The 16,939-nt window shown below is 44.1% G+C and overlaps 1 protein-coding gene across 1 annotated transcript in view; it reads right to left on the bottom strand.

The window, feature by feature from the left end:
- Positions 1-5,217: 5,217 nt before the first annotated feature.
- The window catches only part of atp2a1 (ATPase sarcoplasmic/endoplasmic reticulum Ca2+ transporting 1), a 28,465-nt gene continuing 16,743 nt past the window's right edge, over positions 5,218-16,939 (bottom strand). Inside the window, exons 11-25 of the mRNA XM_083779324.1 lie at positions 16,494-16,660; positions 15,849-15,937; positions 15,421-15,523; positions 14,667-14,798; positions 14,326-14,454; positions 13,593-13,811; positions 12,064-12,175; positions 10,920-11,143; positions 10,006-10,226; positions 9,498-9,700; positions 8,999-9,084; positions 8,312-8,445; positions 7,200-7,317; positions 6,396-6,513; positions 5,218-5,519 (exon numbers count right to left, since the gene is read on the bottom strand). Coding sequence (XP_083635450.1) covers positions 5,509-5,519; positions 6,396-6,513; positions 7,200-7,317; positions 8,312-8,445; positions 8,999-9,084; positions 9,498-9,700; positions 10,006-10,226; positions 10,920-11,143; positions 12,064-12,175; positions 13,593-13,811; positions 14,326-14,454; positions 14,667-14,798; positions 15,421-15,523; positions 15,849-15,937; positions 16,494-16,660 — 2,066 coding nt within the window. The 3' untranslated portion in view covers positions 5,218-5,508. The remainder of the gene's footprint in view (positions 5,520-6,395; positions 6,514-7,199; positions 7,318-8,311; positions 8,446-8,998; positions 9,085-9,497; positions 9,701-10,005; positions 10,227-10,919; positions 11,144-12,063; positions 12,176-13,592; positions 13,812-14,325; positions 14,455-14,666; positions 14,799-15,420; positions 15,524-15,848; positions 15,938-16,493; positions 16,661-16,939) is intronic.

Below are 16,939 nucleotides of genomic sequence, written 5' to 3'. Positions count from 1 at the left end.
TAAATTTAACTAAATCAACAGCCAATGAAGGGCCCCTGGAGCCCTTCTCAGTGCGTCAAACCTAGTACATCATGGTCCAATTTCCCCGAAGAGCCCTTGAGAGCCAAGGGCCCCTGGGCCACGGCCCCACTGGCTAATTTGTCCCTGACCAAGCTGGACAGGAAGAAATAGGTGATACTAACTTCTTTCTTTTTTGCAGAGTAAATTTTTAAGGTTCCCTACACTTGATTTAGGTTGTAGTAAAGACAGGCCAGTATTTTGTGTGGGGTCCATCAGAGCTTCTCCCAGAGGATGGAAGGGTGGACCGCAGTGTGCGCCAGCAAGCCTCCATGCACCAAATCCATGGATGTTTAAGATTAGCAGTGCGTTGTAACTAATGCAATTTGCATTTGTCACACCAAACCATGAAATCAGGGTTAAATACTGCTAAAGCAGAGGCTAATGTGTGCACCACGTCGCCACCTCCTGTCCATAATAACGTACTACAATACTATTTACCGGTAACACTAGTTTGTTTTTGTGCAGTTATTTTTATTTCATCAATGTTTCCATTTCTGTATACCGTTAGGCCAACTTTGAACTTAATATATATCATCATTTGGTATTATTTGAAATAGATTCAGAGTCGCTCTCCACTCAACTGTTCCATTGCAACAAAAACAGTTAATGTTAAAATAGTGGTGTGTATATACTGGTCAAAGTGCATTGCATTCATTGCCCTTCGTGAGGTGCCTCTGCACAACCTGAAGGCAAAAAAACTAATTTTTGAAACAGGTATATCATTAGTCTGATTAAAAATATGGTAACAGCAACTATTAATATTCTACATCTACAACATTGTAGGCATTAGTCTTAAAGATTAACCTTGGTACAGTTAAAGATAGTCACTTAGAACTGAACTATTTTCACTAAAAGGTGTATTTTTGGATGTTCAAGCATGCCGATATTGAGGTGCTGACCACAATAGATATAGGCCTACAACTGATAAAAAACGAGCCTGCACAGCTCATAGCCACGATGCAATATACAAATAAAAGTTGACATCATAGTCTTCCTCAAACACAGAGGAAGACTATTCTGTCAAAACGTTGGTTTCTATATTTAAAAATAAGTTAGTATTGCACAGGGCTAAGAGCTGTGCAGTGTGCAGACTTTTTATTAATCAATTCTTGGATTGGGTCCTACCATATTTATTTTCAAGGTGCATTAATGTAGATTCTGTATATTACCAGCTCACAGATGTCTTTTATAGGGTTCATTTTTCACCTTTCATAAAAACATGCTATAGCCTACCTCTATGTAGCTATTACAGTGTATACACTCAGTGATATTACACTGTAGCAAAATGGTTAGGCAAACAGTTATTCTGATATAAAATTAGATATTACCATGACCACTAAACTACAAATAATAGCTTTCTATTATACACTGCATCATTCAATCAACATATGCATAAACTATGAATATGTGACATCTTTTTATTTTCAGACTTAATGTACAGTTCTTATAAATCACCCACAAAAGAAAACTTTTCAATGATGCCACTTCACCAAAATGATGCTTCTAGTACATCTGCACTGTCTTCATCACTGCTGTCAAATACATCTTCATAACTGCCGTCCTCATCTATCGTCGCATGGCCAGACAATATATCTGCTGTGGGCATTTTCTTTTCTGCACTAGCAGATTAGTCTTGTTCCCAGGCTAGTCATCTACATCTTCCTCACTGCTGTCCTCTACATCAAATACATCACCTAGAATGCTCTTGATGGCTCGTGCCTCTTTAACATTGCTAACCTGCACATTACAAAAGATGTCGGCCAATCTGAAAAGTACAGAGCTTTTCTCAAGAATATCGTTAATCATGTGTAAATAAAAGGACACCTCTGAAAGGCCTTCGTGCCCCATATCCTCTGCCATGTCCTCTAACCTTTCCTGAAGAAGTATTTTCTGTTCAGGAGTAACGGTTCTCTCTCTGCTAGCAGGTGCCTCCCCAGCATGTCTCTCTAATGCACTCATCTGGCCATCACATGTCTCGTTGCAGTCAAGACATTGCACAGTTGCTGCAGCATTCATGGAGGACAGGCAAAGGCTCAGACGTGTCTCCACTGAAAAGTTTGACCAGTTTAACTCTCTTGCAGGTCGTTTCATCAGCGAGATACTGCCTCATTTGGTGCGGAAAACCTGCCAACTGTCTCCCATGATAGAGAATGAGAGAATGTGCTGCTGAGCCGTCTCTACCTGCTTTACCATATGCTTGCATATAGGAGTCAATGTCCCTGGGTGGTCCGTAATGTACGACATGGTTAACCCCCCTGAAATCTACGCCCATCTCCAGGGCTGATGTGGCGATCACAACTCTGAGAACAGATGCGGGGTCTTGCAAAGAGTGCACAATGTCTTGTTTTACATCCTCGCATGTACAAGAATGGTACATGTCTACCAATCGATTTTTGGACACATTTTGGGCTGACCAGGGTGACCAGGGTGACTACCTGGTTCGGCCACTTCCAGGGGCTCCTGGGTACAGCAGAGGATGGAGTTGAGGAGGATGTGCCGGCAATCCTCCAGGGCCTGGACATCGAAGATGGTCCCTTTACGACCAGTGAGCTTGCCAAGGCGAAATCCACAGTGAGGGAGGGCAAGAGTGCTGGGCCAGATGGCATACCCCCAGAGGTCCTAAAGAACTGTGACCTTGATGACCTCACCCTGGAGTTTTGCAACCTGTCACTAATGAACAACAAACAGCCTGAAATATGGTCTCTGTCCAACATCATTCCAGTGCCTAAGGCTGGGGACCTCTCAAAGCCAGACAACTACCGAGGCATCAGCCTGACTTGTATCACTGCAAAGATTTACAACAGAATGATACTAAACAGGATACGGCATGCCATCGACCCTCTCCTGAGAGAGAACCAAAATGGCTTCAGAGAGGGGAGAACTACCGTAGCACAGATCTTGGCACTGAGGAGAATGATTGAGGAGGTGAAGAAGGATAACTTGACTGCTGTACTCTGCTTCATCGACTTCAAAAAGGCGTTTGACTCGATTCACAGAGGCACAATGGTGAAGATCCTTAAGGCCTACGGTGTCCCCTCCAACTTGCTCCGCGCAATAGAGTCCATGTATGCAAAAACAAGGGCCAAGGTGGTGACCCCAGATGGTAACAGTGAGGAGTTTGATATCCGGTCCGGGGTAATGCAGGGGGATACCCTAGCCCCTTTCAGGAAAGCCATCAGTGGACGAGAGCAGGATCTTGGCTTCACCCTAACACCAAGGAGGTCAAGACGACATCCCAAGGTAGTCCTGACAGATCTGGACTATGCGGATGACATCGGCCTGCTCTCTGACAGCGTGGAACAAGCTCAGGAACTCCTGAACAGAGTGGAACTGGAGTGTGCCAAAGTTGGCCTTAGGCTAAATGCCAAGAAAACTGAGGTTATCACCTACAACATCTCACCGGAACATCCACCTCTCACAACAACAGGAGGCACGGTGCTGAAGGAAGTCAAGGACTTCAAGTACCTGGGCTCATGGGTCAACTCAACCGAGCAAGATCTGAAAGTGAGGAAGGCACTTGCATGGAGGGCCCTGAATGGCATGACCAGTGTATGGAACTCCATACACTCTCCCCCGACAAATCAAACTCAGCTTCTTCTACGCAACAGTGGAGTCTGTTCTCCTATACGGCAGTGAATGCTGGACCCTGAAGCCAACCCTGCAGAAGTCCCTTGACGGGTGCTACACCAGAATGCTGCGTGCAGTGCTTAACATCAGCATGACTGTACATGTCACTAACAAGACTCTGTATGAGGGATTACCAAGGGTGAGCCAGAAAATAGCAGCCAGGAGAATGAGACTAGCAGGACACTGCCAAAGGCATCAAGAACTGCCAGCCAGCAAACTGGTGCTCTGGGAACCAACACACAGGCATCGATCACGAGGACGCCCCACGCTAACATACGTGGATGTACTCAAGAGCGATGCAGGAGTGCAAAGTACCAACGAACTGGCCGGATGTATGGAGAATCGGGATGACTGGAAACGACGATGGAGGGCTCGTCTGAGGACGACCTAGAGAGAGCTGCATTCCTCTGAGATCGAGCCGAGGTGGTGAACTGAATGCGCGGGATTTGCGGAAACCGGAAAGGCTGGGTGGTGACGCGCTGCACATGGGGAGTGGGGAGCATAGGTGGGGAGTGGACTTTGGAAGTTTGGGGAGGGGCGGGCGGAGTTTGGCAGTGGGCGTGGTTTTCTGGTGCAACTAAAAACAAAATTATTTTAAGACTAGAATGGTAAAATAAATGGTAAATGGTGCATTTATGCTTTACATAGATTGTGCATTACATTCACCCATTCACACACACATTCATACACCGATTGCAGCGGAAGCCATGCAAGGTACCAACCAGCACATCGGGAGCAATTTGGGGTTCAGTGTCTTGCCCAAGGACACTTCGACATGTAGACAGGAGGAGCCGGGATTCGAACCCATGGATCATTGGACGACCTGCTCTACATCTTGAGCCACAGTCGCCCCTCCACCATCCACGATCCTGCTGAACCATGACCATAAAACCTTTGATTCTGTAGGGGGGGGGGGGGGGGGGAGAGAAAAAAACCCGAAGGATATTTACTAAATGTGGTACCCGGTAGCCTATATCGTATTATTATTATTCAAAGGATTAAAGGTCATGATTCACCAGGATCCTGGATGGTGTCATGATTCACCAGGATCCTGGATGGTTTGATTCTATGCTTAAAATAATAGATTTTTGTAAATCTCTATAGGAAAAATGAATGGCAGGTTTTTCAGTGGTACCAGAAAACCATGATGTTTTGTGCTGTAAACATTTTGGGCCCTGGGCTGCCTATAGGGGCTAGACAGGGACAGCCCTGTCTAGCCCCTAGGCCTAGGCAGCCCAGGGCCCAAAATGTTTGCCAAAATACCCCAATATGCTTCTGTTCAGCGACCTGCCAGCACACCTTTGAATGAATTTATTTGGACATACATAGTTTCCACCCTACAGAGACGATATGCAACCATTACATAGCAAAATGGTGTGTAATACACAAATAAATTGTGATAATGTGTAAAGAACAATGAAATATTACCATCCCACTTTCATAACATTGGTCAATGTGACAATGTAGAAATGCAAAGATAATATATCGTATGACAAACTGGGGGAAAACACTACAAAGAAGTTTGACAATTTTCTCTTTAATACATATCTTTTATTCTTTAAGAATAGAATCATGACAGAATACGTTTTAAAACGCTCACCTATATATTAACTTCAGTACGTACACAGAAAGAAAAATACTATGCAGCTCCTTTTTTGTTTTTTCTGATAGCTTATGAATTTTGCTCTTTTGTACTTTTTATTTATTTTTACATTCACTTTTGAGTGCCTGCTGTCTCACTCATTCACTTTCAACAAATGTTTCGCCGTCTTCATTTATGTGTCTTCGTTGGTTTCGTCAGCACTCAGCAGCTCGTTGCCTCTAGACTTTCCCTGTAAGAGTAAGACAAACCGTCATCAGTTGTACAGTAATGACAGGAAGGGTAGCATTGTGGTTGACCACTTATACCCCATGTGGTGGAGTGGTGTCGCTCAGGGCTATAGCCTAGTGTATTTTCTGTTATTGTAGCTTTTGCTGAAAATAGCTGATCGATGGCACTGTGACGCGTTGTGAGCTTACATAGCCTATAACTGATCCTCCTCACTAATCCTCAATATAAGATGGCACCAATTCTGTCTACTCGCTCAAAGGCACCATTTCTGTCTACTTGTTCTGAGACACAGTGAGTAGGCAGAAATGGTGCCATTGTACCTGTATAGTGCACAACAATAGATCACTAAACCCAACCATGAAACTTGATACTGACCATGATACTGGCATAATATTGACCATGATACTGACATTAATGATACTGACATGATGTGGGGGTGGTACGACACCACATTGGATAGGGGACACTGGCCACATACAGTGATATTTTGAACAGACTCATTAAACTTTATCGGGGAAATAAATAGTCTTCTTTAATCTGGTCAATCAACAAATGGCTTGTTTTGCAATTTGTGTGATTCCCACTGAAGTAAAGTGCTATCAGACACTGTGAGCTAGTGTAATAGCATTCAACACTAAACTTGCAAAACAAGTTTGGTTTAACAAAGCAGCTACTGCAGAAACATGTATTTTTTGGGGGGAAAAAGAAGGCAAAAAAAAAGAAACGTCAAAATCTTTCCTCCGGTTTCATTCTTAGGTTTGTAAAAAGTTATGGAATAATATACCACCAAGAAAATCCTTGAAAAGGCCATTCACACTATGCACCCCATGCAAATGTGACTCCTAATTCTTCAATAAGGATTCATTATTAAACTCACCCTCCAGATATGTGCGTGCCACAAACTTGAGCACCTCGTCAATGAGGATGACTGGGAAGGACAGCTTGAGGACCATCATCCACTGTTCCACATTTAGATGTTTGAGCTTAAATATCATCTGCAGGAGAGAATACATCAAACATTATGGTATCTACAGGAGACAGTATAGAAATCTAATCACGACTGAAGACAATGGTGTATGGCCAAGTCCTACTGTGTGATTTGTGAAACATTATATAAGGAGCACCCCCCCCCCCCCCCCCCGACACACACACTAGCTCTGAATCCTAAACAATGAATAGAATATGTAAAATTATGTTTTAGTAATATGTTTCTTGCCGTTATACGTACTGCCAACCAGGTGAAGAAATCACAGATTGAGGCCTTTACCTTTGCTTTTATATATGCAATATCCAAGACAATTAGGATTTATGGAAAATACTTCTGAACATATTGCTAGTTTGAACACTTAAAATGCTCTAATCTTAAAATAATAAGCAAAAATAGCTTAGGCTAGGGGGGGATTGTACAGTAGATCTGCTATTTCCAGAAATAAATGGAAGAATTGTGAACATTTTGAACAACTCAAATCCCAGGCACAAAATCCTTTCAGATGGGGATCAGTAGCCAAATACATAATCAATTTGGGGGCCTTTGGCATGAAAATCTTTGAGAGAACCAATCAATGAATGAACAGACAGACAGACAGACAGAGAGGGAGAGTATGATGCACAGTAGTCAAGGGAGGTGAATGATGTCTGGAGGACAGTGTGGCTGCAGTGCAGCTCGGGAGGACAGACTCACGGGCAAGGGGTCGACGTAGATGATCATGAAGTGGAGGGACATGGAGAGTGTCATGGCACCCACCAGCCAGAGGTTGCTCCATGGGGGCATGCGCAAAAGGGACTGGTTCTCTGACAAGCTGGGGCAAGGGTTGGTGGCAGGGGAGAGGGGGTACGTTAGATATTATTGTATATTGCAAAGTAAGGCTGTTATTGAAATAAAAAGTGTGGCACAAATCGACACGTTAGATTGTGTATTACATTCACCCATTCACACACCGATGGCGACGGAAACCATGCAAGGCACCAACCAGCACATCAGGAGCAATTAGGGGTTCAGAGTCTTGCTCAAGGACACTTCGACACTAACTCTGGGGGAGCCCGGGTTTGAACTGGCAACCTTGTGGTTACCATCCAGCCACTCTACTCCTGAGCCACCGTCCGCGCGCGCGCGTGCGTGCGCGTGCATGCGTGCGTGCATATTCTGGGGGAGAATACATGATTGCATCATGAACCACGTCAACCCTGTTCTGGAAGGGAACATTACCCAAAAAGGCCAAAATAGATCTACAAGCTCACTGCATTGCAATGCATTATGAGCTTGTACAGTAGAGATTTGGGTGTAGAGTGAAATGTTACAGAGCCGACCCTATATTGTGACAGCTGAAGATGACATGGGCGAGTGACTATAAACCAAGGAATCATGGGTTTTTGAACATTTAAAAAAAAAAATGTAACTACTGTCTCAGATGGCATTTTGTACAATGGGCATCATATCAATAGTATTTCATATCTAGCCCACTGACTACAAGTCTTGGTACCCCTTACATTACTGATGACAGCTTTTCAAAATAAATATGTGTTTTACTGTTTTTACATCTCCGAGAAAGTCATTATTTCCCCCCCTCCATTCAACACAGTTTTTTCAACATATTTCTAAAGTATTCCATGAACAAAATCAAAACCTAATAATTTCCATGAATAGAATAAACAAAAATACAACACACAGTTTAAAAAGTAGTGAAAATACCAGATCTGCCATTTTCACAAAATGTCTAGTTTCTCTTTTGGGTCTTGAGCTACAAAGGTTTGGCAAGCGCTGGTGTAACGTTCTGGCCAGGCCAGTAGACAGACCTGTTGAGAGCGTTGCACATCTCGATGGTGACCAGCACAGACAGGGCCATGGTCATGGGCGGGCAGGCTTCAAACACCTCACACTGAATGCCCGCAAAGTCCTTGTTGTCCTCAGTGCACTGCATGAAGTGAGACTGACAGGGAGCATGGAAACAAGTCACCTGGTGTATGAACTACCATATGTCCACCACAAGACATTCTCAGAAAACTCACATGCTTAATTTGAACTATGTTTGTATGTATTATTACTATTTTTAAGTAATCTTCTGCACAATGCACAATGAAATGGACGGTTCCCAGAGTTTATCCTAGCATCCCACTGAACGTCATGATAACTACTTTTTATATATGTGATGTATGCCATGCTTTTGTTTTTGCTTAAATGTAAGTCGCTCTGGATCAAGAGCGTCTGCTAAATGCCTAAATTGTAAATTGTAACTGAAGTGTTGAGCAGCTTGCTGCCTTGCATTGGCTCCCCCTGCCGTGTGTGTGTGTGTGTGTCTGTAGGTTGCAATGCTCCAGACTCAAGTTCAGTGTGTGTTAAGGCAACTGAAAGCAATGATGTGTAAATAGACTGCAGAGAGTTAGGTGAACACTAGTCTCTCAAGACAGACTGTTGCCTCGCAGGGGAGGCGCTGTTTTCCCGAATATTTGACGATGGGATTCTCAGATTGGGTGAACACTAACCAGCTGGTAGAAGGACACCATGGGACCTTCATCACAATAGATGAACCACCAGGCAGCGGCTGCCACAGTCGCAGCGCCCACATAACCTGAAGAAATCATCAAGATGTCATCGCTGTCAGGCCAGAAACCTCTTATCTCCATATTTAAATCAACGCCATACTTCAGCACACTACACAGCACCGCACACAAAAGCATCAGATAGCAGATAGTAGATCGATAGTAGATACCGGTACATGCATCACATAAGCCCTGTTTTATACGTCGTCGCACAGCGGTGTCATGCCAAAACAGTGAAAATAGCAGATCTTGTGAGCTTGTAGATCTGCCAATTTCACTATTTTTTGGAAAGTTTGTGAACGTTTTCGCCTTTAATTGACCCCAAAATAGGGATCGACCGATTATTCATTTTCATTCTACTAAATTACAGAATAAAATAATATTATTGTATGATCGATTAAATGGATTGGTTGGATTGAACTGTACCTATATACATACATACCTCCAATGGCCATGTATCTGAAGAAGAGCCAGCCAGAGATGAGGGGCTCCTTGGGGGAGCGGGGGGGCTTGCCCATGATGTCCAGGTCGGGGGGGTTGAAGCCCAGCGCGGTGGCAGGCAGACCGTCCGTCACCAGGTTCACCCACAGCAGCTGGACGGGGATCAGAGCCTCAGGGAGACCCAGCGCAGCTGTAAGGAAGATACTGAGAGAGAGAGAGAGAGAGAGAGAGAGAGAGAGAGAGAGAGAGAGAGAGAGAAGCAGAGATGTTTTTTCTCAATTTGTTTGCCCATATATTTTACAGAAAAAAAGTAATCCTTCATAAATTCAGCTTCAGCAATCTACCTTTTTCCCTTCTTCTTTTTCCCATACATAAAACCAGTATTTCTACATTGCAGTATTGAAACATTTACACAGTACACAGGTTTTTTTTAAAACCTGTGTACTTTTTTCCTCTGAAAAGTCTTGTTTAGTTTCCACCCTGACAGAGACCTCCATTATGACACTCACCAGACCACCTCGCCCACGTTGGAGGAGATGAGGTAGCGGATGAACTGCTTCATGTTGTTGTAGATGGCCCTGCCCTCCTCCACGGCCGACACGATGGAAGCAAAGTTGTCGTCAGCCAGGACCATCTCAGAGGCAGACTTGGCAACGGCAGTGCCAGAGCCCATGGCGATGCCAATCTCAGCCTTCTTCAAGGCTGGGGCATCGTTCACTCCGTCTCCGGTCTGGAGGGAGGGAGGAGGGGGCATTAGAAAAGTGACGCTAACACATTACATCAGTAGTGGAAAGTAACTAAGTACATTTACTTAAGTACTGTGCTTAAGTACAATTAATTAGTAATATTTTACAATATACCGTATATTACCAAATAGTAGCCCGGGCCGTTAATATGCAAAATCGATTCGGACCCCGGGCTGTTATAAGGAGCCGGGCCGTTATTTGGTGCTGGGCGGTTATTTGAGCATGGGCTGATATTTGGTAATATACGGTAGTTTGTTTTCTACTTTTGACGTAAAAATGGTCTCATAATTAGTTTTTATATTATTCATCTTTTAATTTTAGAGGTATTAAAAAGGTACTTAAATTGTCACTTCAGAAATGGGCAGAAACCCTGTTACAAATACTGTATGTTGGTTTGTTTACTGTTGAGTGAGTAAACAATGTTGCACTGATAATCTGGGGACCGCACAACATAATGTGGGGACCCCCAGGTTGAGTAGTACAAAGTACTTAGTGTACCACTGTAGTACAGACTAGTACTTAGTGTAGCGGCGTAGCGCTGACATACACATTTGTGTATGTCACTTGAACCCAAGTCGTATGAAGCTAGTATTAGAGTAAATCATGAAAGACTAATGGAACCCCCTGCCTGCTGCATGCAGGAAGGCTCCAGTACAGTCCTGTCTGCTTCCTCTCACCATGGCGGTGATCTCGTCGAAGCCCTGCAGGAACTCCACGATCTTGGACTTGTGGGATGGCTCCACGCGGGCATAGCAGCACGCCCTCTGCACTGCCTTCTTCTGCTCGCTCAGGGTCAGGTCGTCGAACTCGCGGCCGGTGTAGGCCTTGCCCGTGACATCCTCGTCCTCGCCGAAGATGCCGATGCGACGGCAGATGGCCACGGCTGTGCCCTTGTTGTCGCCTGCATGGTGGGAGACAACAACAGAAACAAGACTTGGTTTTTCAGTAGTGGAAAAAGGGCTCACATTCTTTGCTTAAGTAAAAGTATCAATACTGCAACGTAGAAATACTATATTACAAGTAAAAGTAAAAGTTTAAAACGTACTTCAATAAAAGTACAACAGTTTTGGTATAAAAATCTACTAAAAGTAGAAAGTATTCATTATGCAGAATGCCCCATTATACAATATACATATTTTCAAACGTATAAATTCTATAAAAATAGCAGATGGCCTTATTAAACCAAACTGGGGGTCCTTGAAATGAAAAGGCTAAAAGAGAACAGAAAGGATGTGACCACTGCAGGTTAGTGGTACCTGCTCTGGGACACATTGCGATGGAATGCACTTTGGTTTGTGAACAGTGGTCCTCAAACCTTTTTGACTCGGGACACCCCTGTAAATAACCTTTACATCCTCACAGCACACCTGAATTGCATTGTTTGTATTTGAATCTTATGTCATTTTATGGTACGTTAATATACAAATCTTTCCCCCCAAGATACAGCATGTCACAGAGGAAAACCTGAGAGAATATGAGTTTCCATTACGACAGAATATTAGCATTGGGACAGACTGTGCAACTCAGGTGTGTTGTATCAAGTCCAGTCCTATTATGAATAGGCCTTGCCTGTCATAATTCGACCCCCCAGTATCAGGTTGTATTAGGATGTTGATATTATGTCCCCCAGAGAGGACATAATATGTTTAGGGCCTATTATAGGACCTTAGTCCTACTCCTCCTCCCAGCCAACACTCCCCACTGACGTGACAGGTACCCCAAATCACACCTTGGAAAGCATGAGTGTCTTTTTTTATTTTACTAATCACTTAAAACTGGAGTATGAATAGGCCTTAACTGGAGAAACCCTGATGTACTGACCGGTGATCATGATGACCCGGATGCCAGCAGCCCTGCACAGCACGATGGAGCCCATCACCTCCTTGCGAGGAGGGTCCAGCATGCCCACACAGCCCACGAAGGTCATGTCAGTCTGGAAGACACAAGCAGGAGAACATGTAGGGCAATGGGGGGAAGGAGTACTCGCACTGTTTAAAGTATCAATACCGCAATACCTTTACTTCTGCTCCACTAGGCTACATCAGAGGCAAATATTTATACATTTGACAACTTTAGTTACCAGTTACATTGTAGATTTTGATTGTCATTACAAAACATACATACCACTTCAGCTGTATACATTTTGGCATCATCAAAATTAAGCTATACACTTAGATCAACATCATAATGGTGATCTTGAAATCACATTTTGAACTGGGACATTCTGCACAATGAGTATACTTACTTTTGGTACTTTAACTATATCTTGATGCCTATACTTCTAGCACTTTTACTCAAGTGAAGTTTGAATACGGGTCTTCTACTTGTAACAGGGTGCGTTTTCTTATCCACTAATAAATTCATTATTAATCATTAATGTGTAAAAGCTTCGTTAAGACCTCCATATTATGGCCAATGCCTTTGTGAAAAGTGGGAGTGATTGGTGCAGGCAGTGAGGAGATACGGCGGTGTTTCTGACAGACACACACACATTCAGACAGAGTCAGAATTATAGTATGATGATGATGATGACGATAAAACATGTCTGGTAATGCTTTCAGCGCCCTCTGGTGGACAGAGGAGTCAGAGTAAATAGGGCTAAAGTGGTTAGTGCATGTTTTGTAATAATAATCCAAATCTACAAAGTATATATCATATAATTGGTCCGACTCCTCACCAATGTTCACCATTTTTTCCACTCAGTCTGTGTCTCATAGGAGGACTGTGGGCAGTTCAAAAACCGATCCACCAGTGACATCATGATTAGGCAGATTTTTATCAAGATTAAAAAATATATACGATGGCTTCCATTTTCGCATTGCAACTTTTCAGGAATAGAAAGCCTGCAGTTTCTATTAGCCATGGATTCCCCATCGATGATGTCACTGGTGGACGGGTTTCTGAACTGCCCACAGCCCTAGCTCCCATGAGACACAGACCGAGTAGAACATTACAATTTACAATTTACAATTTAGGCATTTAGCAGACGCTCTTAATCCAGAGCGACTTACATTTAAGCAAGAACAAAAGCATGGGAATACATCACATAAAAGCATTTATCATGAAACATGCGTAAGCTAAGAAGGTAACAGTGGAATATCTATATGATGAAACTATACATACACTATACATAATAAACTATACATATTCACTACTATGCCATACATATGTACTATGGCGTGCTATGACTATATACAATACAATTATAGTGCTGTCTACATAACATGCTATAAGTCTGTGTCAAATGCTATCTAAGCCAACATTAGTGAGAACCAATTATATGAAGATAGTTGGAAAAGTGGTCCGACAGTGTGCTACGTCCTCTGCCACTTCCCGGCCGCTCTGCTTACCTCGTAGTCGATGAACTTGGTGAAGTCCTCCAGGTTCATCTCCTCCCTCCTCAGAGGCGAGTCGCGCGTGGCGAGGGCCAGGCAGCGCAACGTGTCGCGGCCCGTGCCCCACTCCTTGATGACCGCCAAGAGTTTGTCCTTGACGGGGCCGGTCAGGGGTACGCGGGTGGAACCCACGCGCACGTAGGCACAGCGGTCGATCACGCCTTCTGGAGCTCCCTGGGGAGAAAACAACAACAATAACAAAAGGTGACCAATCATCTCTAATCCATCCACTCGATATTTGGTTTTGTGTGTTTTCTGATGTTCGGCAGGACATGCGTCCGTCTGAAGACAGTGATTTTCAACCTTATTCTTTAATTTATTTGTGGGCAACTTTCACTTCGTGTCTGTTCGCAAGACCATTTTGGTTTTCAAAGTGGGGTCTCCCAGCAAAAGTAGTTATCATCACGATCATTTTAACCACTCTATCCATTTATAATTATGTTGGTCATTCAAAAATAGCAGATCTACAAGCTCGCAGCAGGTTTGTGAGCTTGTACATCTGATATATATTTATTTTTTAAATTATAAAAATACTGAAAATGTTTGGAAAATTCCATGGCCAAATATTAACATTTACGATCCACTGCTTGCCACACACACGCACACATGCACGCGCGCGCGCACACACACACACACACACACACACACACACACACACGCACACAGTAGCTCAATGCCTCAATCTGACCTTGACGAACATCTTGTTTCCCACTGGGGCCTTGGCTGCAGACATGGCAGGGCTGCAGTACACCGACATGGACTTCCTGTCTCTGGAGAACTCCAGGGTGAATTCCTTCTTCATCAGCTGCTTAACCACCTGTGAGGTTATAGAGGGGGGGGGGGGGGGGGGGGGGTGAGACCACTGTGGCTCCGTAAAAAGGACTTTTCACAGCAAATGTAGTTTGTATTTTTAGTCATGGTCTTTGAATGTTTAGGTTTAGTCGAGTTTGACAAAATCATGCTTTCTCTGGATGGAAATCTGCCTTGCATGACAACACCTCTTGGCATTCTCCTGCGTGGTGGACTGACCGTGCAGCAGGCGTTGGCCCTTTCCACCTTGGACAAGCCCCTCACTTCTGAGTTGAACACGTTCATCTTCTCCACCAGGCAGCTCAGAGCGGTCTCTGTGGCCTCACCCACCTTCTCATAGATGCCCTTAGACTACACCGGTCAGGGGGAGGGAGAGAGAGAGGAAGTGAGAGAGAGAGAGAGAGAGAGAGAGAGAGAGAGAGAGAGAGAGAGAGAGAGAGAGATAAATAGATATACATAAGGGTGGTGGCATTCAGCAATGCAAGAGTGATTTATTTTTCTCTTTTATTTGTCTCTTTACATCATGTCACAAAAAAGACAAATGTTTTGGCTATCCACTATCCAGCCTTCGTCAGTATTCACTATTCAGAATTGGAGGTGTCTGCTTCCTTTTGAAGAGGAGGCGACAGTGTGCAGATGCACACCATCACTGCTAATCACGTCACGTGAATGACACATCACACAATGTTGCACATTTTGCATGTTTGACAAACGGTGGGCAGATAAAATATGGCTACATATACAGGAGTAGTTCACCCCCCCCAAAATGACTTATTTTTCTATCAATTACACACCCCATGAAGGCTTGAATTAATTCATGGATTGTTTTTGTTTTGTCGCATTCCTAGGCTGTGCGTGTACGTTTGCGTGTGCGTGTGCGTGTGCGTGTCTGTGTGTGTGTGTGTCTGTGTGTGTGTGCGTGCGTGCGTGCGTGCGTGCGTGCGTGCGTGCGTGCGTGCGTGCGTGCACTGACCTCGTTGTAGTCCAGAGAGGAGTCGTTGCACAGAGCACAGATGGTGGCCAGCTCCACCAGGCCATCATACTGGCCACACTTCACAGAGCCTCCGTTCTTGGTGCTGAGAGGACGACAGTGACCGGTCAGAGTGGTCAGTGTGGATGATGATGATCATCTTCATGGTCAGTCGACCACTTAAACCCTTATACTTGGCTGACCCCGAATCCCTCAGGGCTCTATATGAGAGACCTCTCTGTTCTCGCTCTACATGAACTCATTAAGACCATAGGCCAAATCTAAAAATGCCTTCTAAACAGTTTTATGAATGTTGCTATCAGTTGTGCTCAAACCTTTTTCATGTTAAGGACCCCCAGAATTATTATGTATTTAGTGTGTGTGTGTGTGTGTGTGTGTGTGTGTGTGCGTGCGTGCAGTTCAAAACCTACACTTCTCCCTCGGGGGTGTACTTGGAGCCAGAGATGTCAAACTGTCCCAGACTGACGCTGTCGCCATCCACTTTGTCAATGATGAACATCTGCAGTGACCATACAAAGACAACTTCCTTTTATTTAACCATATTTCATATCGATTGTCTATAATGACATGACCAAAATAGGGACACCAGGTTAAGTGGTTAAAAATCAGAAAGGTAAAGAAGGAGAACGATATGCACATCCCAGTTTCAGAATACGGTGCTGGACCCAAAAAATTACTGAATGAAGAAAAAAGTGGAATGTCCGCACACGAAATAGTTCTGCTCCCCGTCTTTTTTATTTCAACCTAAATACAACAACATTTCGCCCCTCCGGGCTTTCTCAAGTTCTAAAAATCAGAAAGGGCCACAGTCCAGAGCCTTTTATCTCATCCTTTAAGCATCACTTTTCACTGTAACTAGTACATGTACTGTTAACTAACTTGTTAATAACGTATTAAATCAATCAATCAATCAATCAGGAAACATCAGTTGCATAACTTCCGATACCAATGACGTCCACAAAGTCAAATAATATGCCAATATATCAGCCAGAGCCATACATCAGCCTGGCCCTAATGTACTTGCGGGTGGTTGGTGGTGAGCACGCCACTCTTACCTTGGTGACACACATCTGGTTGGTGGTGAGCGTGCCAGTCTTGTCAGAGCAGATGACCGAGGTGCAGCCCAGCGTCTCCACGGATGGCAGACTCCTCACGATGGCGTTCTTCTTGGCCATGCGGCGGGTTCCCAGGGCCAGGCAGGTGGTGATGACAGCAGGCAGACCTGACACAAGAAGAGAGCTCAGTCAGGGTTAGATCAGTGGGTCTCAACGTTTTCAGCCAGGACACAAGTCCCACGACCCCCCCCCCCCCCAAAATAAAACATATTTTCTATTCCTGAAAGGTTAGCATGCTATTAATGGAAGCCATTGTTCTTGGGTTGACTTTAACTTATTTAACTTAAGCCCTATGTTATACTTATACTACAACAGCGTCATACCAAAATAGCTGATCTACAGTGCGTGACGCATTGTGAGCTCATAGATATTGTATTTTCACCGCT

The sequence above is a fragment of the Protomyctophum parallelum genome (genome assembly GCF_964188405.1).
Source record: "Protomyctophum parallelum genome assembly, chromosome: 13".
NCBI lineage: Eukaryota > Metazoa > Chordata > Actinopteri > Myctophiformes > Myctophidae > Protomyctophum > Protomyctophum parallelum.
This window is presented reverse-complemented; position numbering and strand designations above follow the sequence as displayed.